Source organism: Pocillopora verrucosa, chromosome 3, assembly GCF_036669915.1.
Source record: "Pocillopora verrucosa isolate sample1 chromosome 3, ASM3666991v2, whole genome shotgun sequence".
Taxonomy (NCBI): domain Eukaryota; kingdom Metazoa; phylum Cnidaria; class Anthozoa; order Scleractinia; family Pocilloporidae; genus Pocillopora; species Pocillopora verrucosa.
This window is the reverse complement of record NC_089314.1, coordinates 10821223-10847951: the sequence shown is the minus strand read 5'-3', so window position 1 is coordinate 10847951 and position 26729 is coordinate 10821223. Positions and strand designations below refer to the sequence as shown.

General features: G+C 36.4%; 1 protein-coding gene across 1 annotated transcript; it reads right to left on the bottom strand.

The window, feature by feature from the left end:
• Nucleotides 1-742: 742 nt before the first annotated feature.
• LOC131797969 (condensin-2 complex subunit D3-L) lies at nt 743-26729 on the bottom strand. The gene is made up of 44 exons (XM_059115633.2): nt 26492-26729; nt 26107-26192; nt 25202-25277; nt 24857-24934; nt 23857-23931; nt 22814-22965; nt 22407-22540; nt 22253-22298; nt 21526-21582; nt 21246-21361; nt 20741-20852; nt 20409-20495; nt 19492-19564; nt 19286-19376; nt 18263-18405; nt 18100-18188; nt 17737-17784; nt 17018-17133; nt 16313-16426; nt 15699-15773; nt 15133-15235; nt 14935-15034; nt 14273-14362; nt 14025-14101; nt 13528-13557; nt 12630-12764; nt 11996-12071; nt 10637-10696; nt 10265-10394; nt 9936-10044; nt 9568-9652; nt 8734-8838; nt 8154-8223; nt 7453-7537; nt 7242-7331; nt 6973-7080; nt 6803-6862; nt 5905-6114; nt 4724-4820; nt 3970-4347; nt 3388-3501; nt 2355-2457; nt 1912-1948; nt 743-1316 (listed from the first exon to the last, which is right to left on the bottom strand). Exons 1-44 carry the CDS (start codon nt 26727-26729, stop codon nt 1224-1226), a joined length of 4551 nt encoding a protein of 1516 aa, XP_058971616.2. The 3' UTR covers nt 743-1223.

Sequence of the window (26729 nt, the reverse complement as noted above, 5' to 3'; positions counted from 1 at the left end):
TTCCACATGTTTAAGTCCTTTCTGAACTCAGTTGGCTGGGATCCCTTTGTGCAGGTCATGGGAAACACACCTTACTCTAACACTCAGGAACTCTCTCCAGCGTGAATTTTTGAATGATGATCTGCAATCTGTCAGGTCAACTCAACAAAATGCAGAAGTTGGAGAGGGGATAGCCAGGGCTTGGCCAATAGGTGAGGGTTGACAAATCTCCTAGTTGCTTTGTAGTGAGGGTTGCTTGTCTGATGGCAAACACTTAAATGAAGATTAATGACTCCTTAACTTTTCTGTAACTTCCACAGCAAGGATTTATTACCCCAGTAGCTGTTTGTTATTAGCCCTTTCCACCCTGACACCAGCATGCACATTCTCCATACTGTTTCTAAACATTTCCCAAGGTGCTGACAAGTAGAATTTGTTTAACAGTGAGAGCTTCTTTATATGCATGGTGACCATTTCTGTTATTTTTTATGACCTTAATGTTTTTATGTCTGAATGGTAGATGCCAGTCACTCTTTGGGGTCAAAGGGTTATATAAGTCAAAGAGTTTCCCTTACAGTATGTCAAGTATCCAAGATAAGAAAATTCCCAGCTAGTACACTTCTCTGGCTTCATATTGATACCCCAAGCTACATTATTTTTATAGGGACATGGAGAATACACTGTTCTTAATTAAAACATTTCTCCAGCTTCAATCCTTGATGAAAACCTTGCCATTATAATAAATAATCATCAGAACCAACCATTTCAAAGAATTTTTTTTATTACTGCATGTGCTACAATACTAAATCTACAAATTCAGAAAATATTATTTTTACAATTCTAAAATAGCCTGTATGGCAGACACTTGCCAAGAAACTAAGAAAAACATGCACAAGAGAGCAATCATGCAAGAGTTCTCCTTCTGTAGTGTGCCCATGAATCATGTCCTTTTAATTGAGTACTTATCATAACAACATTATCCAGCAAAAGTGCTGAGAGTAGAGTAACTGATCAACCAGAAGAATTGAGAATGGAAACTACCCAGGCTGACATTACAGATTTGAAAAAAATTGCATAAACTGTTAGATTGAGAAATTTTACTTCAATTTACTTTGACTTTGAGTTTGACTTAGATGTCACTTCACTGAGTTATTTTTAAGCAATAACAATTGATTTCTGAGCACTAATTTGAATTATGAACATAAAAATGAAGGCATTGATTTACAGGAAAGTTCACCAAATTCTCACTTTCGTCTTCGCGATCTTGTTCTTCTGGAGACTGAATCATTTTGTGGTTCCCTAACTGCCTTGTTGTTAGAAGCCAGCTTTTTGGTATCCTGTGAAACAAAGGTAGCAGCAAGGCAAGGCTTTTAGGTAAAGTAAAGGTAACAATAAAATGAGAATATGTACAAAGTCACTAAAGATACCTACAGAGTTATTTACATCAATTTAAATAAAAGGTTTCTTCCCTAGCTTTGACTCCCAAGATCTCATAAGTGATTCTCTTTACTGTCTGCCCTACAAGTCTTATGATGTTAGATCAGAGAATTTGGTATTAGATCAACTAATAATTCCCTCATTGATATTCTTCTTAAATCTCATCACTTGTCTGTTTGATATTACATTGATATTGTGATGAGAAATTCTGTCTTGGTCACCCATGGGAGTAGAGTGCTTAAAGCCTCAACACACTGGTTTCAAGTCCTGGAACAAGTCATGAACTAGTGACAAGTCATATTGTTTGGTGCCGAGGAGTTTTGTAACAAAATTTAAACTAGTTTGAATGTTGCCACTGGTTCTAGCAACAAATTTTTTTTTCAGAGAAAATTCTCTAGTGTTTAATATACATGTCTATTTCATTACTTAATAACTGGTTATCAAAGCATTTTCCTTGAGATCATGCAGTAAATACTGGCAGTCAATTAAACTTACTGGGGATTTGATATTCCATGTCCTTGGTTTTGGAGGCCTGTAAAATTCAGTTTAAAATAATTGTGTGAATCATGAAAAAGTATACAGTAAACATTGAGGTATGTTGGGTTAGCACTGTACCATAGGCAGCATTTAGTATTTGAATCTTGTGGTTCTAACTACAGTTTTGTAATGGAAATAAATATTTTAAAGTTGACAGCAATGACTTCCAGAGCTTATTCAAACAAGTTTTGACGAAAGGAAGTAGTCAAGTATTACAGGAATCTACAGGCATAGGATACTAGTAAGGTTATTCAACACTTAGCCCACACCCAAGGTATCCTGACAAATCGCTGGTGCGCTATTGCTGGGTAACCAGAGTAAGTAATATACATATTCCACGTCATTTTAACATCATACTAATGTATTATAATTATTACCGACTTATTTCTCTTTCATCTTACTTTTGCTCAGGTGACATCAAACAGATAATCTGCTGTTCCTTTTCTTCTTCATCTCCATCATTACCTTCATCAACCTTGCCTTCTATCCAGCTGGGTGGGGCAACTGAAATAAACAGGATAAAATGAAGCAACCAGCACATCAAAATTCTTTGTCTATTACAATGTATTCTCCTGTTAATTTACACTAAGCTCTTTCTACTACATTTCTTTGACAAATTCTTATATTTCATCCCAGTTTCTTGAAACTTTATGTGCTAACTTTCATGCATCATTTCAGTCTATAATTCTAGACTGCATGTTTCTGGTCTTTTATGGCCTCTGACGAGTGCTGCCCTCTAGTAGCAATCTACTTCCAAAGCAAAGACTAATCTGTTCCAACTATATCACAATCTTACAAGCTAACAGTTTCTGTGACTTAATATATAACATTCAGGCATCTCTTTGTAAGTGAATAACATGTAACTTCTCCCTATAATATCCATACATTATCCAGCAAACAGGTAATGAGAATTGGGTTAACAAGTTGCTAACTTGACCTACAAGAAACACCACATACTGGTAACTAATTTACAAGGAAATGTGTAGCAGCTAGAGGGGAGAATTAGCAATCAGATCTTTGGAGTTAAAAGGTTAAACAAGGAAAAGAGAGAGAGAGAGAATGTAACTTGTCACCGACTTTGTCATCTGATTTCCCACTATCAATTTTTGCAAAGCTATTTGTTAGTTCTTAGATGTTTGAATTAACTTTGCTCTAGAAAGACTACTTAAACAATTAAATCCAAAGGTGAACACCATTCAAATTCTCCTCACAAAATTGATACACCCTCATGCTGACAGGAAATGAAAATTTAGACAATCATCAACCAGATAATATCACTTGGATGAATGTAACACTAAATACTCTCTACCAACAAACAAAAAAATGTGTGGTCATCAATTATGAAAATTTGCTTTCAAGTCTTTACAGTAGGAGGATTGAAAAAAGTTCTGAAGAAAACTATTCTTACTAATACAGTCAGCATGCTAGACCAACCTTTGCCTTGTGCATAAACTCGGATTGGTAATGATGTTGGTATGGGAGATGGTGGTGGTGCAGTCGCACTTGTGTTCACACAAAATGAAATCCTTGATAAATGACTTTGTTCGCCTACAATAAATGGAATAAAAAGATCAAAAAATAAATTCACCAAGATAAACAAACAAATTCCAGTTCTGGTCAAATGTATCATGTACGACTATAACCAAATACCATTGATATTTATTTGCCTGTAAACCAAGCTATTTTTTTGGACCTTTAACTCAGTTAGGAGAAGTATATCCAAAGAATGAGTTTCACTCAGATCTTCATTAAGGAATTGAATTGTACAAATTTCCAAAGAAAGATGCTTTCAAAAGATTAATTCCAATTAAAAGGTGAACTCCTTCTGAGAAACTTGGGTCTTGGCTTATATATGCAAAAATTTTTCAGAATATTTAACAAGCTTACACTCATCGTCCGGTCTCTCAAGTTTGGTGTCTTGGCTTAAAGCTATGCTTGGCTTATAGGTGAACAAATACAGGAATTCATTTGTCAAGTGCCTAGTTCAAAATCTTTGCCAAAATACCAACCACTCACCTTCTGGAGTGCTGGCTGCACGCTCTTCATTCTCCCTGTAAAAGGCCCTGGAATTAGTGGGCTTAAGAGGTGTGCGCTGCTCTGGTGCATCTGTAACAGCACTATTCTCATGAGGACTACCCATTGAGCTGATACTCCTCCTTTTTTGTTGTTCTGCAACCTTATGAGCTTGATCCACAGCTTTGCGAGCAGAATTTAAAATAGCTGCAGTGGAGAGGGTATATCGGCGCTTTGCTTGCAGCGGACTGATCTGAACAGTAAGGTTGGATTTGAGAGCATTGTTTATCAGACTGGGGTTAGAAGCCAGGGTGTGTCGTCGATTGATCTGCAGCTGGTTTATAGCACCAGTAAGAGGTGTGATGTTAGGCCTGTTGGATCCTGTAGTAAAATCCACAATCACATGATTAATTAATGGTTCATTCCATATTGGTTTGCTATCTCAGTTCTGTTTTGCAACCAGCACTTAGCTAATTCACGCTTGCAGTACGGCAATAGTACCAGTAAATGATTACTGCAATCCCTTTATGCGCAGTAATTAAGAAGAATTATTGAGCCTATGTTAAGACTGTATCATTCACTTCAGCCTCCAGAGATATGACAAACCTCCATCTTGATAATTCTTGTATAAAAACAATGATTATCATAATTAAAACTGACAGCTGACAACAGTATCCAAATGTAGTCTGTGATGTTTAGAACAACTACACCATATTTTTGGCAGAAAGTAGTTTCTGATTTTTATACAAGCTTTTACCATTTTTAGGTGAGGGTGTTGCACTTCGCAGCTGAGGAGCAACGAAGTCTGCTGCTTGAGGAGTGTTTCCATCTGAACCAGGCTGTCTTGTGCTGACCTTATATTCATCATGGCAAAAATAAATAATTAACAACTACTCACTGAGATGGAGAATGGTATGTACTAAAACAGTGGATAAAGTAATTTGTAATTTGTAATTGGACACTCCCCTTGGGGCTTTTCAGGACCAATTTCACAATTTTCTTTCCCTATTGGGTGAGATCGGACATCAGCTTATATAGGGCGACTATCTCACCCACCCACCTGTCCGACCCTTACATGGAGAGATAGACCACCACACCAGGAACTACGTCCTCTACTCTTTTCGACAAGCATGTGGGTTCTTTAACATCCCCTGCTTACCATGTAACACTGAAGATGCAGGAGACAGGGCCTACGGTTTTTCATCCTTATCCGAGAAGACTAGAATGTCTAACCATTTGCAGATGTAATTACAAAGGCAGCACATTCTCCTCAGTTATTTCAAGACCCTGAGTGTTGGTCCGGTCTGGGGCTCGAACCCTTGACCTCCCACACAGCAGACTGGCACCCTATCAACTGAGCTAACCAGGCGGCGGTTGAGCTAACCAGGCGGTAAGTGTAAGTGTTGTGGGCCCACTCATATTGGCTTCTCAAGCTCCGAATATCCTTTGCTATTCACCTCTGAGAAATGAGCATCAGATTTGCAATCTGAATGTAATTATTGCAGGAATAAATGAGTTTAAATCATCTTCTTGTACTATATCATCTCACAGTCCTAGTATGTACTAAAACAACTACTAACCTAAGTATTAGGGGGCTACTGATGGATATTTATCTTGCTGTTTTGCAGCTCAGTAAATATCCAACACTAGCCACCTCTACTTCTGTGAATAGTTATTAAGTAGCAACTAACAAAAAAAAAACCCTGCACTTGAAAAGATGAGAAGAACAGAATATAAAATGACTGAAACAAAAAACTTGAACAGTGGAATTGTTAGTACAGAAATTTAAAAAATGAAAACAGATGAATTTCAACTTGTTTGGTCTAAGTAATTCCACATTCAACAAAACCCTTCATTCATTTTGTATCTCAAGACTGTGGAGACTAGAACTTCAACCAAAAAAGCCCTATCATTTCCTGAGTGTGTAAACATTCATACCTGAGGAGAATTGTTTGGAGTGATTTGCTTTCGTCTTTGTTCCTCGCGTTCTTTCTGCTGTTCCTCAAATCTTTTGAGATCAAACTCAATTTCATTGGCGAGCTGTTTGTCAGCTGACAGCACTTCCTGTACCTCAGATCTGTAATCCTTCATCACTTCTTTTAAACAGGACATCAGGTCCTTGAGCAAAGGGGAATGCTGCTTTTCAAGCTTTCATAAAACAACAAAACATTACATGATAAGAACAGTCAAACCCAAATTAGGCAGTCACCCTGTATTACCTGGTAAAAGGTGGTATCAAAGTCCTTTTTCTCATAATCACTTTTTAATTTAAGCTGTATCAAATGGTCACCTAAAGAGGAGACACTGAAATAAAACTAAGAATAATCTTTCAAGTCAATTTATTTCATGTTTATCTCTTATAATCAGTGTTGGCACTTTGAGTTCAAATGTCAACACATTGCAGATTAACAAGATTATTTGGTTTTCTTAGCTAAATTGACAATTTAAATTGGCCACTGTTTCAAGGCTGACATTTGAGCTTCAGCCCTTTGTCAGAGCAAAAGATAAAAAATTCACATTATTCTGATTTTCTTAGGAATTATCTCTTGTTTAAACTGCCAGCCATCACTATATGATTTTCCAGTCAAGTTGCATCAAAAGAACTGGATTAAGAGAGAAAATAACATTAAAAACTGTTTTTCTTCCCTTAAAGTTTAAAGGTGAGAACCCAGCTACTTCCTCTTACTTAATGCCAATTAACCACTTAGAAAAACAAAAAATGTAGCACAGCATGATTATGAAATTGATTGGGCTTGCACAAGAAATTTAAACTCATAATGCTATGAAATCACTAGTTAAAGGGTTAAAGAAGTAGAGATCTTCAGGAGGAACTCACCATGTGTTTAAGCTCAATGATGATGGGTATAATATTCTCAATCATGTTCTTCTTTAGAACCTGAAGGGAAACAAAGCAAAATCAATGTGAGAATTACAATTATGTGTTATATTTACCAAGGAAACCTCTCAGAATAAATTATCAAAAGTAATAGGTGCATAGACAGTCACCTGGGTGAGAAATTTGTTCCTGGCTTCAACTATAGCAGCTCCTGCCACATCCCCCTCATCAGCAAGATCTTCAGCCGCTTTAGCTTTCATTGAGGACAGTTTAATGTTCTGCAATCAAGACACAGTATTACAAGGTGACTTTTGAGTAAACTGCAACCCCTTACCTCAACAAAATTTCTACATATATAAGCTTCAACAAAGTCTTAGAGACTACAAATAGCAAGACACAGCTGGGGAAGGATGTTAAGCTAGTGAGAAGTAACTGTTACCTTGCTGCTCAAAATTAAAAGAGCATCTTTGAGGACAGAAGCTGAATCTGGATCCAAGGTAATATCACCATCAGTAAAACCACCCAGTACCTATCAGAGGAAAAAAAGCACACAAAACCATGTCTGGGCTGATAAAATATGAGAGGAGAGATTCATGGAAAGAAAAATTGAAAGTAAAAGCTGACTATCTCATGACAGGAATATGTCACACCTCTTGACAAAGCTTTCCAGTGAGGTTGAATCGGCCTTCATCGCTCATGTGGGACAGCATAAATTGATAAATTGTATAGCGTTTCCTGAAAAGATGGGAGTCTTTATCAAGAAATGTAGCAGTAGTAACAGAGGATTATACTCCACATTGGAATAAAAAGGAGTCCACGCCATCAATATTAAGCTGGAGAATTCTTATTGCATGGTGGCCAAAAAATTCTACAATCTTCATTGGCCAATAAACACCCTTGAAAATACCATTATTTTAAGTTTTATCCTCACAGTCCTGCTCTATCAGATTTTGTGTGCAAATTCAAATACTTTCAAGACTTTTTCCAAATTCATGTTGAACTTCTTACTTTTCAGATTCTGAAGTCCTGATTCAATTTCATAACTCAGGTCACTTGGCCTCAGTGAGCAGAATATCTAATTTAGTTGTTGAGAGACTGTTTAAAAATTAACAAATTTTCTGATTCATTCAATAATTTTACAAGGTAATTTAATTGATTATGCAGAGTAATTTAACTATTTTAACTTTGGCTACCTTTATTCAAGATTTAAGATCTGATCTAGGAATTAAGTAATAATTAATGTATCAGAAAAATCCATTTTAAATACTATCCAAATTTCAAGACTGTGCATGTCAATGGGTCTTGAAAATTAGTGTAAGGATAAAAAAATCACAAAAATTGTTTAACCCACCCTGAATTTTGATATCCTTTAAGAGAAAACAGTTTCTTCTCCATGTCTGTCTGTGGGAACTTGTTATATACTGAAGGTGTTTAAAAGATTCCAAAGAAACTGATTACTGTTGGTTCAAATAATTTGCAAAATGCCTCCCCATCCTCTTGAGAAACCCATTAAAAAAATCAAGATCTTTCTTTAAATGATGGCTTATTCACAGAAGCCACTGTGTAATATGAGGTTTTCCTAACAAGTGATGCTGAAAAACAAAAACTGTTAAGAAAGCTGAACTCTTTAACAAGCATTACTTTGCAAAAAAATGCGAAAATCAGTAAAGCAAAGATAATGTTGTTTTAAATTCATTTGGAGGTTGCACTCCCAAAAATTAGAGAAACTAGTCAGAGTAAAAAAGTATGATGCAAGGTTGTTCTAAGCTGGATTTCAGCTATTTTCTCAAGTCTGGTCTTTGATTCTGACAGACTTCAGGGAGAAGGAGGGGAGGGAGGGGGCAGGGAGCGCACTCTTGCTTTTCTGACCAGCTGCCAGCAAACAAGCCTACGTTGTTTAACATTCTTAATGCATTCTATCTATGATGTACCTTGGTGTTTTTCAAAGGAGTTAAAGTGGAACACACACTCCACAAAATGCTGGAAAAGCATGCCTGGATGTCTGCTCAAAAGTAGGTGCACAAGGCAAAATTCAGCTGCAAAGAAAAGAGGGGCAGTAATCAGCAAATAATCACTGGTGCTTCTCCTTTACACCCTACTATCAGTATGCATATTCTCCATACTGTTCTCTGTATTCTTCCTAAGGGGCTAACAAGGAGAACTTGTTTAACAATCAAGAGCCTCTTTAATAGGCCATTCTTTCCATCCATTTATTCAATGTGCTATCAGCAGGTCACATACAGTGTAAATGAATTGATGGAGGGATAGTCCCTTGATGTAATGTGGAGAAGGATTGATTTTCTAACACACCCCAAAACAGCTTGTTGTACAATTTGATTTAATTAACATGTAATATTCTACCAATCCGAAAAAAAAAACCAAGTGTGTGAAATGCACTAAACACTTCCCACATCTTCAACATTAAATAAATATTAGAAAACAATGAAAAGAAGGAAAAAGAAAAAGTACAACTTCACTCTCAAACCAACTTGAGATTGCAAGACTGAAATATTATTGATAACAACTTTCATCATGAAGATCGATGCCAAGAAAAGATGATTGGAATGAGGTCCAATTTACTTGACATTTTATGACTTCTTTCAAAGGCAAATAAATTATTATTTTCCCTGACCTTGAGGGAATGTCTTTCTCCCCTTACCATTCCCGACCATTCCCTGACATGTGGCATCCATGGTGCCTTACCATTGCACAGCTCAGATATGACTAAATCTTAATTCACAGAAAATCAATAAAAGTAAACAAACCAAATTTCCTTATCTCCTGGTCTTCATCAACAATTGTTGTGATGAAGCGGTAAAACAAGGCACCTTTCCATTTGACAAAGTCTTCCTATAATGAAAATCCATGCATAGTTTTGGATATACAAGAGAATATGATAATTATCATTCTTTTATCATCAAACACTGTTTGACAGCAAAAGCATGTTAACTGCTGTATATCAAATATTGCATTTAAGTGCAACAGCCTCTTTCATTATAAGATGGAAAAAGACATTGAAACTATGGTATGTACACATGTTGCATGAAATATTATAATGTAAAATTTTATTTTGGTAGAAGTCTCCATTAATCATTCACAATAAAACAAAACACTAGTAGAAAATGCGTTTTACCTGAAGTAAGTGGGTTAACACAGTCAGTGTCTGTCTCCTCACAAGTGATGAGCTGTCTTTCAGACATACAGCTATATTTGGAACATACCGATCAACAAGGCTGGTAAATCTGAAAAAGAAGTACAACTTTCAAAATTTGGATGATGAAAATGGTTCTGCTCTGGCCTCTGAGAGGAGAACCCTGCATTAATTTACTGACAGTAGATTACAAGTGAAAACGGCTTCTAATAATTTGTTGGAAGCAGGGAAGGAAAGGGTTCCTTAATAATAAATGTAAGTGTCAAAAGATATTCTATCACACCAATAATATTACAACAATGTTAATGTACCTCACACACAAGTCACACATCACCACTGTAACATTATTCCTAATGGCTGGGTCATCAGAAGTTTCTAACTCCCTTGCAAGAGTAGCAATGCACTGTTTGGCCAAATCTTCATTCTGAAGACACAATTTTCCTGAAAAAGACAAAAACAGCTTTGCTATGATTCACTGGTTTTAATGGAGACATAAAAATAAAGTATGTCCTTACACCCCATGCAGAAAGCCCCAGCTCACCAAAAGCTGCAATCTTGAACAGCTAGAGTACAAAGGACTTTTGCAACAACCCTACTTATACCCAGTAGCAGTAGTAAAAACTGGTCCATGATCTTTCTAAATTGTGATACACATTTAATAGATGGCTTAAGATGGAACTTACCCAGAGTCACAAATACATGAGCCTTTACAGGAGGTGATAGATTTAGTTTCTGCAGAGGATCTGAGGAAACAAAAGTTATCAACATTAAATTTGAGAGAAAGTGGGGGGGTATAGAAAATTTTTCATTACATCATTAGAGCCTCTTCATAATTTTAAACCCTGTCTTATGGCCAGGTGTGTTTTCTAACAGGGGAGGGGAGGGAGGCTAGTAAGTAGCTATCTTAGTTAGAAAAAAAAAAAAGGACATCTTTTGCCAGTGAATTTCAGTGACCATTCCTGACATTTTCCAATCTCAACTCTCCACAATGTGAATCAGGTTTAAATTTGAAGGATGATGTCTATGTCCTAAGATGAACAGTAATACAGCTGGATCATGTGTAGTTAAGGCACCTGTCAGTAGAGTATCAACTGATACTATCAGTCTACATGTTGACCAAGAATTGGTCAATGCTCGGTTGAGATGTTGACCGATAGTTGGCTGGCTGTTGGTTGCAATGTTATTCAACTAGATAGACCCTAGCTCCCTTGCTACAATTGGTTGATACTGGGTTGGCATGATGGTCAACACTTGGCCAAACCTTGACTGTTACACTGCGATCAACAATTGGTAGCATATCAGGTGAGCATGCAGCACTGTATTGGTGGACTGTTGGTGGTATGTGTGTATTTTTAACTGTTGTTTTTCTGGAATGGTAGCCGTTTCTTACCCCCTTTCCATTATGCAGAGGGGACACAAAAGAAGAGTTTTGAAGGGCTAGTAAAGAAGATAGAGCTCAGTAACAATAGCCCACTGAGTGACAAAAGTGTCAGCCTAATGTGGATTAAGTATCAGCTAAGTGTCAGCTGAGTGTCTGTAAAGTATTGGTCATGTGCTGATAGAGTCTTGTCTGATGTGCATGTCAGTCAAGATGTGGCTGATGTTGGTCAAAATGTCCACTAATACACAGTTGATATGTCAGTCCAGTATTGCCTCATATATTGACCCACATTTGATCTACATGTCAACCAATAGTATCAACCACTATATGACTGATGCATATATGCTTTAAGTATACATGATCCATATAGCCAGGGCTACAAGCTCATTTTTTCAAAACGTCACCTTACGACGTCCCTCAATCATACAATGGTTGCCATTAAAAAATCTAGTTGATTAGAGTAATAAGAAAATAATTAAAAAAAGATCTTCAGAGGTAATACTAATGAAATGTAGGGCAAACAAAGCAGATAATTGATGTTTAGGTCTTGAAAGGGAAAGAGCCAACACAAATAAAATTTTCACATTTACAATTCACATTGATTAGGTAACATCTGAACCTGTTTCCAAGCCAAATAGAGAGGATGATTATTCATACCAACCTTGATTATTGCCATGAGAAATCAGCATGGATTCCACAAACATAAACAGTCGCTCTGTTGTCTTGGTAGGTGTTAGCTGTGAGCAATTTTCACAAAAAACCTAGTTGAAGCCATTGTCACATTGATCTAATAATTTGCATAATCTTTGTACAAAGTTCTATCTACAGCAAAAGAATGAAGGCAATCTGCCCTCTAGATCAACATGTTAGAATCGGTCAGTTTGGCATAACATATCATATTGCTTCAAAAATTTCATAAGGAGCTCGTGAGAAACTCAAACAAGATTTGCATTTTAAATGGCATGGTATAGCAGTGGATGATTTTGGGGCCTTACAAATTTAAAGAGAACATATTAAATGTACTTGTATCAATATTAGTAATATCACTGTGCGATCACTGAATGATCTAAAAGTACTTTAATCAAGTAACATGACTGTACCAGCTTATTAGAAAGTTGATCGATGAATAAAGACAGAATCAAGAAAGCAATTAAAGAGTGTCTCCACTTAATGAATACACAACAATAAGCAAGAAGAATTTTGAGCAAATCTCAACTGAAACATGGAGAAGATTACCAGTACCAAAGATAACGTCAGCACTCTGAAGTATCATGATCATAATCTCCGTTACAAACCTGGGCTACAGCTCCAACAGTAAACAAATGCCGCATAAGACGCTCCTCATCAATACAATCCTGTTTTAATGTTACACTGGAAAGAAATTCCTCTGATGCTTTCAGTAGATCAGAACACCAATGATCACTCTTTCCCTTTGAAAACAATAATTTACAAATAATTCAGGCAATCTGCTGTAACTGGTGCATCAAAAACTAGAGTTTCAGTTTCCTAATGAAAAATCAGGCCATCTAACAAAAGTTACATTTACACAAGAAAGTTCTGAAAGCAAAAAAATGTGGAATTTTAGGATTTAGCAGCCCTTTTTTATTTTTCTGTTGGAGGGGAATGGTTACCTCCAGGCATCAAAGGAGGTAGCAGTATGGCCGAGAGGCTATGGTACTTGGCTTGTAATCTGGTATAGTCCATGACAACTGCATGCTTGGTCACCAAGCCTTTGAACAGGAGTGAGGCTAAGGGTGACCTTGTTATGATACAACCCTTGCTGCTTTTCAAATAAGAATTACTTTGTTGTCATTCTAACTAGTTACTGGTCTCTATCACAACAAGGTCACCTTCAACCTCACTACAAATCAAACGGTTGGCAACTAAGTACACAACTGTAAAATGGCCGATTTCCTGGCTATTTGCTTTGTATATAGCCAACTGGTCTACCTCCTGCCATTTGGGATTTTAAAAAAATCAATTCTTTCTATTCATTCATTTGTATTGCACTAAAAAGCTCCATTGGGAAGAGTTTGATTAAGTAGCATACATATGCACACATGAAAACTTTACAAAATGAAAGACTTGTAAACAGTGAAAAGAACTAATGAAAGTTAACACTTCAAAACCCTTTTAAAGAAGATACTTTTTTTGAAATATCATTCCATAACTTTACAAAAGACTATGGCTCACCCTTTCCTCTGGCAGTTGTCCTTTATTGAGCTGCAAAACATTAAACAAGGATTAAGATTTCTTTAAGCATGCCATTGTTTTTAGTTGGGCTTAGAGGAAACATCAACCTTCACATGCATCAGTGATGCTTATAAGAAAAACTGTTTGTTTGAAAACAAATCACAAAGGAGATTATAGAAATTGCAACTCAAAGGCATTCATCCAGAAAAAAATTCACTCAGCAGCATTAATAACTGTGGTTAGTAACAAAATGCTAACATCTCCTTCACTTTTAAAATTTCTTGACACAGTTTAAGAGTAAGAGTCTTTTTTAACACTTCTTTAACACTAATAACTCTGATGGGTGAGGCTGGGGAATTTCACAATCACAGAGGTGCTCAGCTATTCCAGGGTCTTAATGTTGCAACTAGTTGTCACTCATTTGATAATAATCAAAAACAAACTGAAATTTGAGCATTTGACATAGGTCTAAAACAGGAGATATACATGCATCACACCTTGCATAGGGTGGCTACAATAGCATCAATGACTTCAGGTGGGCACTCAAATGTGATAAGCTTCCGCTGCAGATCAGCTATAAAAAAAGCAACACAAATTTATATGAAAGTAAAGAATTGAGACAATGATGCAGCATATTTAATTAGAATATATAACCTTCCTTGTCTTCGTATCTCTGACACTAATATGGCCACAGCTTGGCAACAGAAAAATACAGTTTATGTTATTTTCAAGAAATAAATGATACCTGTTAGGGCACTAGTGACTGTGGAGGGAAGAAAGGAAGCAGAGCTTCCCAACACTGCCAGGATTCTGCATAATGTCTCTATGTCATAATCTGACAAATAAAAACCAGAAAAGAGAGAAAGATGATAAAGATGTCTACTACTGAGATTGTCTCTTTTGATTTGATTGTGGAAAAATGGTTAATCAGATGGTCAGATCAACAGGATGGAGTGAGAGTTGGGGATTGCTTAATAAATGTTTGAGCCTTTGAGAGTTATAGTATGTAGTATAAAACTTACATTCAGAATTGATGCAATCATGGTCAAATGGGTACATATAACACTTTCAACCCTGAGTGAACAGCATCTAATTTCTCCTTAAAGAAATATTGCTGAACCATTCATTAATATCATGGGAATAAAGGAAATATTCAGCAACCTAAGAAGCTTTGATTGCTAAGCAAATTCTCCCTGTCAGTACCAAAGGAAATGAATAGAGAGGAGTATGGAGAGTATGAACACTGATGTTCAAGTGTAGAGGGTTAAAGAAATTGTTTGTTGCTATCTAAACTCAGTGCAATGTTAGTCATATACACATTGTTGTATGGCAAGATTCTATTACATAGTTAACTGTTACACACTATTTCAAAATCAAAATGAAGTTAACTGACAGTTTAACTTGTACCTTTTACTCCTTTCGAATACTCATCCCAACTTTTCACAACAAAGGTATGGTCAAGTTTGTTTGATGATGAACCAATTGCTGCCAAGCAAAGCCATGCTGCCTGAAAATGTGTACAACAAGAAGAATTTCAAGGAGAACAAAAAACTATGCCACCCTGACAAACATTTCTGGTGTGCCATGTCCTTATGAACTTCATACCTTACTATGCTCAGTATCAATGTGAGTTATAAGTGATTTGACCAGGTTTCCAGAAAGTTTGGTCTGTTTTGACCAGTGTTGAAATGCACTGTGAAGATAACGTCTGAAAGAATAATATACAGCAGTCAATGGCCAGTATTAATAGATGTCTTTTCAAAGCAGTTTCATTTTTGTTTACATTTTTCACATTGTTTTTATCATAATTAGGGACAAAGGAAAATAACAAAATAAAACTGGTTTGTCAAATTTTAATCCAGGAAACAAAAATTGTTTGAACAACAACATCTAAATGCTTGGAAAGAATGAAGAAATATATGTGTTTTAATTGTTCAGGGAATTCGTCAGACTGAAGCAACATAGGTAAAGATACTGGCTTAACATACCAGTACTTCTGCTAACTGCTACTACTGACAGCTCTGCACCACTGGGTCTTTTCCAGGTTTTGGAAGAACAGCGAAAAATTGCACAAAGGCAGCAATAGATAATATGTGGAAATATTTCCCAAGATATAGGCATGCTTTACAGGGTCAGGTCACATACTGATATCATTTCATCATATCACTTGCCTGACTTCTTGTCCTGATGGGCTGGCAACAATATCAAGCAGGTCCCAAGCAAGAATGTGATATGGTCCTGTTGATCTGGAATAATAATCAACAAAATGTGTCATTTTATCAATCTTATTACCTAGCTGGCAAGCATTTAAAGCCAGTTTAACCATGAGTTTCACAAATCTCACCATTGAGATTGGCCAATGGCATTCCTCACAAGAAATTTTAGCTCAATTATCAAGCTGGGGTTTTCAACCTATTGACAACGAAGTTCCCAAAATGAACAAAAGTTCAATACCATGTGGGTGTGAACCTTTAACTTGTTGTTTCACCAGAACTTTCCCCCTTCTGATATTCTTTATTGCTACTGATAGCTTATGTGGCAAAAAGTATGGCAAAAGATGTAACCAGTTCATGAACCAACCACACAACAGCTTCAGCATGCCTTTTACCACATAACAAAACTTTGTGGATATTTGATGGCATTTCTTGAACTTTTGGCAGAAAAAATCCTCGTAAGGCACTGATCATTGAAGTCATAAAATTTTGACTCTTATCCAATCTGGGATGCTGTTGATCACAACTAACACTGTAATCTACAAACTGATTAAGTTGTAACAGCCACCTACTTTGAGAGAGGAACAATGTTGTGAAGAAGCACTTCCTCTAGTATTTGATAGCATTTTTCTTGTGCAGTAGTTTCTCTGTCCATAACAAGTGGCAACACTCCTTCCAGCCACAAACTACATATAATAAAATACACATAAGCGCATAGTTTGAGTTTTTAAAGGAACTTATACAACTGTTTTATTGATACAATTAATTCCAGATATGTGCAGTTAACTCCCTCACCTCAAAGATCCAAATATCAAATCCATCTACTATTTGTCACTAAGACTTCCCAAAGCTTTAATTTTAAGAGATGAAGCTACCCGCCTTTGTAGTGTCACCCTATTACCATAAAAGAAGTGTCCTCCATAATAACCCTTCACCTCCAGAAGCAATTGAAAAATCAACGAGCATACTGGAGACAAGAATAAACAAACTTATCCACAGAGTTACAGAGTGCAATTTTGACATTACGCTAAATTTTACAAACTCATTCTAAAGAAAAAGTAATAAAGGCGGCTGGAAGAAAAAAAATTAGGAATCAAGTATTGCCAGTTGAAGGGTTCATTTGCCTCCTCCTATAGCTGTTGGGGACAGACCTTCAGAGGAAACTTGCCATGCAGGCCAGACTGGTCTAACACTATCAAGAAGTTAAGTAAAAGTAGTTGTACACCAGCTCCAGGTTTTTTAGAACATCACTTATTGCATGTACATAGAGTTAATACCTGTGTACCATTGTACACTTGGGCCTCTCTTGTAGGAGGGAGGTTAGTGATACCATAGCTTGTCTTCTGACAGAAAGTGCTGGATCCATACAGCAATCATGGAGAGTCAACACATCCTGAAATTAAAAAAAAAAACAAATTAGACAATTACTGAGGTGATGACATACTATCTTGCTTTAGTGCAATTTCTTAGGTGATTATAGAGATGCACACACTCTGATTGGTTGAGGATTGTATTGTATCTTGCTATAATCACCTCACACTAGGTGATTATAGCTGGGGTGGTAAATTTCAATATAACCAAGTAAGTAAAGAATCTGAAAGCTACCCTAATTATTCTTGGAAACATTTCTCTTTCTTTTTCAAAAATAAAATGAAGGTTGTTAATAGTTGTCACTGTTCAAAGGGAGCTGTCACCCATTTCCCCCAGCTGAAGGAGATTAACAAATAGATTCAATGCATGTTGCCATGGGTCTGTTCAGTAAAAGAGCACAGATGACATCAAAATGTGGTAAGAACATCACCTACTAGTCTGTCCTGCAACAAATCATGAGGATGAACCAATCATGCTTAATTATAAAAATGAATTTTTATAATTAAGCTTTTCATATAGCTCTAAATGGAACATTCAGTGGTGCAACAGTTAAGAAGTGGATGTTGTGTGGGGATGGTCATCATTGGATATTCCGTTAGTTAGAAGTAGTAACATCGTTACTTACCACTCTCTCCAAGGAATCCAGATTAAGGGTGATTACACTTTCTAGAGCCTTCAAAATGATAAAGAAATCAATAAACAGGCATAATACATCGTGATTTGTGGTAGAAGAAACTTATCAGGGGCAGCCACACAGCAGCTAAACAATTTTCACCGAATTTCCACAAAAAATTCTTTCAAATAGATGTTGTTCATAAATGTCAAGCACTTATTCAATAAGTTAAAAAAAATAAAATTATAACCAAAAATTCAATTTTGGCTTTTTCCCTGTTTGGCATTTTTTTTGACAGCATTACTGCAGTTAGGTGTAAATAGAATATTAACTTTTAATATGTAACTTTTTGGACAAAATAATGACAAGTCAAACCTGCAGAGCAGCCTTGCGAACTCCAACTTTCTCATCACGTGTTCTTTTCCTTATTATCACACCAATGTTCCTAGTCTCTGCTTGCTTACCTGAAAAAAAAAAATTTAAACAATTAACATAATGTTAATGTAAGACTCTACAGCAGAATTTTTCAGTGACTCACTATTTGCTTGTCTGTTTAATGTTGGTGTCCCCTCTGCTGGACTCTCCAGTGGTTCATGAATTGCTTCTTTTACTCTCAACACTAATGCACTGTTTTCTAATGTTGCACACTGAGCAAAGTACTGCAGAGCTTTGGCACGCACCCTGAATAAAACAATGAATTGTACTTAGAAATGCATCAAAATTTGTCAACAAGTAGCAGTTTATCAATTTAAAAAATCTTGTGATAGAATATTTGACTTTAAACCCTAAGGAAAAGTGTTGTGGTTTCTTGGTGCTATACAAGTGAAAGTGTAATTTGTTTGGTATTATGTGGGAGACAATGCCATCTTTCCTAGATGAACAATGATTGAGAGAGTCAGGTTGAAGCCCTAGCCAGCTCATTGGGTTTAGTTCTTAGGAAAGACTCTTTGCTCTAAGGGCCTAAACTTACCACCCAGGAGTATGCTATAGTCCTAACAGACTGCTGATAGCCTGTCACTGCTCAGCATCCCCTTCCTAGTAACCACACCTTAACCCTTCAATCCCAAGAGTGACCAAAAAGAATTTCTCCTTACAATATTAATACAAGATCAAACAAACAAGGGATGAGAGTTAAAAAAGATAACAATTAGGGGATTATTAGTTGATCCAATACCAGATTCTCCAATATAACATCACAGTAATCATATGGTAGGCAGTAAGAAGAATTACAATTGAGATCTTGGAAGTGAAAGGGTTAACTGTTACAATGTTCGACCAACTGACAGATGGAAGATCAATCTCATCTCAATTTGTTGACAGGCCCACCAAACATCTTGAAGTAACTGATGGAACTGAAAGAGTGCATTAGACTTGTTGACTGAACAAAGGACTTCAAATATCCTTGACCAGGCAAATGTAAAGATCAAACCAAACTAACCAACCACACTAACTACATTAGTAGTTAGTTTTTTTCTTAAAGCTGCAGTTTATTTGGTGGAGGTACTTAATAGAGGGGACTGGCACTTTTTCAAGGATTTAAAGTATCTTGATTTACACTCACATTGGTGCCCTGTCAGAACACCTGGCTATAATGATGTCCAACAGATATTTCTTGCTGAGAAGTTTTTTCTTGTCATCATCTTGTAAATTTTCTGATTAAAAAAAATTATGTCTTAGCAATTTTGGCTACTTATACTTCACATATCTCATTATCTTTGATTTTTCCTTGTTGAATAACTTTGTAGAGGATTCAGAATGTTCCCTTACCATCTGATAGAATCCTCTCTGGTTCAACTAGGAGAAGTGAAAACACATCCAAAGCAAATATCCTGTAACTTATCTGTAAAAGAAAATCCTTGTTGCATTACTCACAATCTGTGTGGCCCAATTTCTTAAAGAACTGTCCACCTCACTACAGAGGCAGCGAGGCCAAAAGGTTGTATACTTGAGATAGTATCCAAAGAAACTGTGAGGTTGTGTCAGTGGGAGAGTTTAACAGGGTAATTTAGTATAATCAACTGAGTTGATAGCATAAATTGGCCACAGTAAAGAGTTTCAAAGCCAGCACTTTGAGCGTTACCCCTTCGTCAGAGCGAATGAAAGGGCTAATGCTTGAAATGTCAGCTTTAAAACTCTTTACACTAACTAGCCAATTTATGTTGTCAACCCAGTTGATAAAACTAACTTACCCTCAAAAGGTTGTATATTGCTGTATTTGAAAGTTGTTGGTTCAACCTTTAAGTATTTCTCCCTGCCTCTCAGTGAATATGCTCATCTTCTCTCAAGTTCAACTAATCTTTTAATTATTATCTTCATTTTTATCCTTATCATTGTTATCATCAGTGTCATCATTATTGTCATTATCATTGAGATCATCATCATCATCATCATTATTATCGTTATCATCATTATCTTCATTTCAATACCTAGGAGTTTCAATAACTTTTTCCATAATTGGCTACAATACCATAATAGACAGTGGCACCCAATAAAGAGGCCGCAAGTTGAAACCCAAAAGCCTCCTCACAGGCTAAACAGACAGCTGTAAGAAGTCTCCTGGGTAGTGGGAGACCTAGCTATGATTCACAGTGTCACACATGGAAACTGTACAAGAATATATGATATGATCTGGAGGGTTAGCAACATGTCAGCTAATCAGTTGCATACAAATCTCTGACCAATACCTTGTCATTTTTGGAGTACATGTTAATCCATTCTACAAGACTGGCATACTGATTAACTGGTAAAATTTTCATGATATCAACTACTGCCTGCAAGACAAGAAAAAAATTATAGATCAACTCTTGCAGTTTTCTGGGTGCAGGTACTAGAAAAGTTGGACAAAGAAAGAAATTCATTGATAATTTTCTTTCTGCATGGTGCAGGGCAAATTATTTTTGTTGGTCAAATAATGGGTTCTCCACTAATAAAAAGGTATGAAAAAATTCATCAAATGATGATAAAATATATTCAAAAATCCAGGTCAGACTGATTAAGTTGTAACTGGTCTAATTACCTTTGCCACGGTAATTCTGTACTCTGCTCGTTCAGGGCAACTGGTAAAGATATTTTGAACAAGAACTTCTACAGAACACAGCACCTCTTTGGTCTCTTTCTTTGCTAAATAGCTGAATATCAAAGCACAGAAGAAGCATATGAATCAAATTGAACGCTAAAATCAAAAAATGTGATTGTCATCTGTGAATATTTTCCACTGGCTGATCAGGAGTGAAGCAAAAAAAGTGGATGATTCTGGGCGATTCAGCTCTGTCCATACAAGTCTATACAATCAAGGTTTAACCATACTTTGCAGTTTTTTGCATCTACTTTGCTACATACAGTAAACTATAAAGCCTTGCTGACAGACATTAATATATCCAACCCTAGTTTTCCATGAGCATTCTCCCCTTCCCTCCAAGTGAGGCCGGCAAGTTTAATTCAGATGATTTCCATTCTTGTTTATATTCCTTCTCTAATGCAAACAAGCTGTAACATGTATTGAACATATATTTGACATTTACCAGATAAATGCAACAGCTTGGTCCTTGATGTTCTGGACATTTCTCGATATGGTTCCATTACTGGCAATTGCTCCACCAAACACCATAAGAACATTTGAGATTAAGTGTTCAAAAACCTACAATAGTCAGAAAATAATCATTGAAAATAAATGTTTGATTTGCAAAGTTTTTAATGAGTTTTGCTTCTTTTTCTGCTATTTTTCCAAGATATAATTAGAAATTGATTTATACATGTAGATCTGTGCATTGAAACTGTTAATAGCAAAAACTGTGGACCTACAGTGTGAGTGATTGTTCCAACATCGCCATGAAGAGGTGAGCAAATGACCCTCAGACCCTTAAAAAAAGGCAAAAGTTGAACTTCAAATATGTGTCTGCTGAAGAGGGTTATCATCTCAGTCCAAAAGCATTTTTCGAAGAACAAGATGTAAATGACCACCATGCACTCACAAATCATGAGCTCACCCATTCTTAGCAAATTGTTATATTGCTAGCAGTGCCCAGGGGGCAATATAAAGCAAATACTGTGTTCTGATTGGCTACATGGAAAGGGGGGGCAAGATGGGCTCAGGGTTGCCCACTTTGATCCTAGATGAGAAAAAAATTACTTGGAAAGTAATGTGTAAATGTGAAAGGCAAATGAGAAACATTTGAAAAGTATTGAGAAAAATTTTATATCCCCCTCTGGAGTGTTTTTTCATGCTTTTAAACTTGTTTTTTGGAGCTCATACATGAAAAACTCAAGCATGCACTTTTTCTAACATTGCAAGATGGATTTAGCTGAATGGACTTATGACTGGCTGCTTCAACTGACTGATTACAGCTAACTGTCTGATTACACTGTCTGATCACAACTTTAAAGAGTGTAAGTACAAAATGAAGCAGCAGATGCACCAATCACATTTGAGGACATTTTAATGGTTATGATTAAATTGGTTATGAATGAAAAAATTGAAAATTATGATTGTTATCATGTAACTGATACAAAAAGACAAAAATATACTTACAAAGTAGGCCAATGAAGCAATAGACTTAATGGAATAAATTTGGTCCCTGCAATCAAACAGGTGCAATCAAACCTTATTGAGATCAAGAAAACACTTTATTTTATTTCTAAGTAGTACATGTTCTGAACTTTGGATTAAAAGAAGTGGAACTAACCCTGGAAAGTCAAATACAACTTGTTCAATTGTTTCAACATCCTGACGTGTAGTTTCCACAAACAACTGAATTACATGATGGGCAACCTGCTCAGAATCTTTGAGGGAGTAGCTGTTTAATAGTACAACTGCATCCTACAGCACAAAAAGGAACAACAAAAAAAAATACAAGAATTTTGCTACCAGTTAAAGACTCAGGGGTGGGAACTTAAAAAAAATTCCAATAATTATAACCAATGCTGTTAAAATAAGTATAACAAATTATTTAATTTTTCACCTAATATTTTGGACAAGAAGGGGCATTAACAAAAGGTCGTAGAACAAAAGCAAGACATGGAAGAGAAGGTAGAGATAAGCAACCTTTAATTAATTTTTTATGATAGAGATCTACCATAAACTTGCACATACCTGCATTAATGATAACAGTTTGAATTTAACATTAGCCTTGGCTTGTTCAGTGTTAATCTGCCCACTCATTTCATTATCCTCATTGCCACTGCCATCGTCGTCATCATCATCATCAGAGGCAGCATCTACTTCCATGCAATCACCATCACTTTCTGAAATGAAAATTGCACTTCCAGTTGGCTTTTAAGGGGATCATGACAATTAGTTAGGATAGATTCCTGGAGGCTCATGGTAGCCTAACCTTACAAGCTCACCATCATTTTTTCAACCAGCCATGTTTGATTTAGATTTAGAGAACACTCTAGATTTAGAGAACACTCTAGATTTAGAGAACACTCTAGATTTAGAGAACACTCTAGATTTAGAGAACACTCTAGATTTAGAGAACACTATTTCTATAGTCCCACCCCACCCTACCTCTCTCCTTCCTTATGAATGTCACTCACCCCCCTTGGTACAAACTTATTTCCCTTCCCAGCCATCCACTATTGTAAAATCACAAAGAGAATACAGAGCACTCGCTTGCAAAAATGACACTAGATTTTTTAAGTTTGATCATCCCAGTCAAGTCCTGAGAAGGACTGTTATCAGTAGCAGTGATGACATTTCAACCACCTTCGCTAAAGTCTTCATCAGAATCAAGCCTAAACGTTTGAACGTGTCCTTTAGTAGCATGTTGTAATGATGTGGGATATTGATCGAATGAAGCCTTTAAGTGCTACTGTGGTTCTTTCTTACTTTATTAACTCCAAGCATTCGCCGTTCTACTGCATCATCAGGGATCCCTGATGATGCCATAGAACGGCGAAAGCTCAGAGTTAATAAAGTAAGAAAGAACCACAGTAGCACTTAAAGGCTTCATTCGATCAATATCCCACAGAATCAAGCCTGATGTCATCCTTAGGGGACAACAATGAAGATGACTTCTGCCATGGTTGTCAAAACATCAGTCACTACCACTGACAACAGTCCTTTTCAAGACTACTCTTACCTAGACAATAAAACTATATGGTTAAAGCATATAGCTCATTGCTTATCTCTACCTTCTCTTCCATGTCTTGCTTTTGTTCTACGACCTTTTGTTAATGCCCCTTCTTGTCTCTTCCTCTTGTTTGTCTCTGTTCATGGTACCAAAAAGATGCAAAATCACCAAGGAGAAGGATAGCTACAGAATTTATGGTCAGTAAAATTTGTTTTCATATAATTCCTGATTAATCAGTTTCAACCTGATTTTTCACACAGATCTTTCTCTCCACTTTTGAATGCTATAACCAAATCTTCACAGGGAGATGAAGATACTTCAACATATTCATGTATGATAGTTGCAAGACCCTATAACACTCATGAAGTATTGAACAAATGAAGCACTGATACATGAAAACCATCAATGCACCTTTAAAACAGTAATTGAGTGACATTTTTGTTCTTTACTTGACAAAAATCTATGATTTACTATCTTCTTTGTTCCATTCATTCACACAAGCTCTCAACTTAGCTGATCTTCTAGTAGCATGCAAGACACTTATCTGATCTCATACATAAATTTATATTCATATATTTGCCAAACTTATTATCAAGTTCTCTAAGCACAGCAGCAGAGCACTGGCACATGAAACTCAAAGGTCTGAAGTTCAATTTCTTATGGCTGAAAAGTGATTTTTTTAATGGTAATTTAGAATTATCAACTGGTTGATAGGGTAAATTGGCTGCCATAAAGAGTTTCAAAGGTGACATTTCAAGCATTAGCCCTTCATCAGAGCAAACGGCTGGTTTCGATCTGACAAAGGGCTGATGCACATGTCAGCTTTGAAAGTCTGTACAGTGGCAGTGGCATTTGAAAATACTTAATTACCCTGTTATACTCTCCCATGGACACACCACCACAGTTTCTTTAGAAACTTCACCCCCTCATTCATTTGGATATTTTTTTCAGTTGCCATGTTCATTACAAAGAAACATTTAGTAACAACTTTCTTCATTTAATGATAAAACTCAAAACTGACTGTCTTTCTCATTCTATCATTTGACAAAACAATTCCCTACCTCTGTGAGGCCAAAGACGCAACACATCCAAAGCTTTCTGGAATAATAAAGGATGGAAAACTTTGTATGCTCCACTCCCTGGAGAAAAATAATGCCATTCTTTCAAGCTCATCATAAAAATTTAATGAAATGAAATAATGAAGACCATCAAAACCTATGCCACTGAGATAATAGGCAAGCCCTCTGTAACCTCTCAACCCTCCCTTCCCCCACCTCCCCAATTCACAATCTTTGACGATTCAAGACTATAAGTCAAGAGAAAGCAGCTTGGTGAGGTGTCTAATTCATAAGAAGGCATTAATTAAGGGTACCCATTTCATTTCTAATAATTAACATTTTCCTCACCTGGTATTTGAACCAAAACAACATAAATGTTAGCTGCTAACACACAGCTTTCCAGTTTAGGTCCAGCCTTTGATGTCTACACAAAGTACAAAAATCAACTTGTTATGTCTAAATAAACAATAGCCTCCATTTGGTGCAAAAATATGCAAAGAAATTCATCTGTTGACACTATCTGTTCCAAGATGCAGACAATTTTCCAAGAGCCAAGCTCAAGGAAAACTGTGAGCTTCAAGGAACAAATAATGTCTAAGGACAAATCTGCGTTTGCGCAAAAAATTGTGTGAAATAAATGTTTACAAACAGCTTACTGTTTGCTGCATTGAATGTTTTCTTTAAGTGTTCTCTGGTACCACGTAGTGAACAAACTAATATTTCCTTCCGTCTGAAACAAACACCTAATACTCTTTATCTTGAATTAAATTTCAAATGAAGGCTTTTTGTAGTGGATGTAAGGTTTGAAAACTGGGTAACACTTGTATGTATAAATCTCACACTGGCAGAACCATTTCAAGTCACAACCCTTGTCAATTTCTGTTTAGATGCCCTGCTCCCCTCTAAATCTTTTTTTCAGTGGGGTCTCCTAAAAGGGAGAGCACTTTGATGTACAAAACAGATCTTGGGAGTATGGAATCATCAAATATCACTTGGTTTTGTTCATCCATCAGACATAATCAAATCCTTAATGAGCAGGCAAAAATACTTCCTGAACCATATAACTCCCAAGATGATTGTTCATTCTCTCATCTAGCTGCTTTATAAAAATTTGGGTTTAGATCAAGATCACCACTTCTATCTGAAAAGTTTGAGTATTCTCATTTTCTGTTTGGTGGATGTCCAGATATTATGGGGAGAAGTTACATGTTAATCACTTCTAGGAGTTAATACAATTGAGTAATAGCTCTCACCTTGTCACAGGATCCAATAAATGAGTGGAGCAAAGAAATCAAGACTTTGTGTGAAAAATTGTTGTCTGAAAGAACCTTCCATAAGCCTGAAAAAAAAATCAGGATTTCTTTAGAAACAGCTCATGAAAACTTATTCCTGTCTATCACACAAATAACCGATAAAGAGGAGTACAAAATAAAAGAACTAAAAGTTATTTGGCAGGGTTAAGTTGGACATTGGCAGTGAACAGCAGTATTTTTAAATTTCTAAAAAGTAGTTGTTAATAGTAGCCTGAAAAAGGGAATGCGTCTGGCGCACCGATGGGAATGATCGCGTTCGAATCCACTGAAAACTGATGAACCAACTCAGATGCAAAATAATACAGAGCTTCTACAGCAAGTTCACCTTCATTTAAAGCGTCTTGGCTCACAGAAGTTGTCCACTGCTTTGAAATCAACAACAGCTCTTTCAATTCCCGTACAAAGTATCCACGGTCAATCATGCAGTTTTCCAAGACCTCTGGAAACCCTTGAGACTCACAAAATTCAGAATTCCAAGCATCTTCTGCCCATTCTCGGGAAATGGAAGAAATCTGAAGATTACTACAAGCAGTAATTGTCTTTTCTGTTTTCGAAAGCGCCAT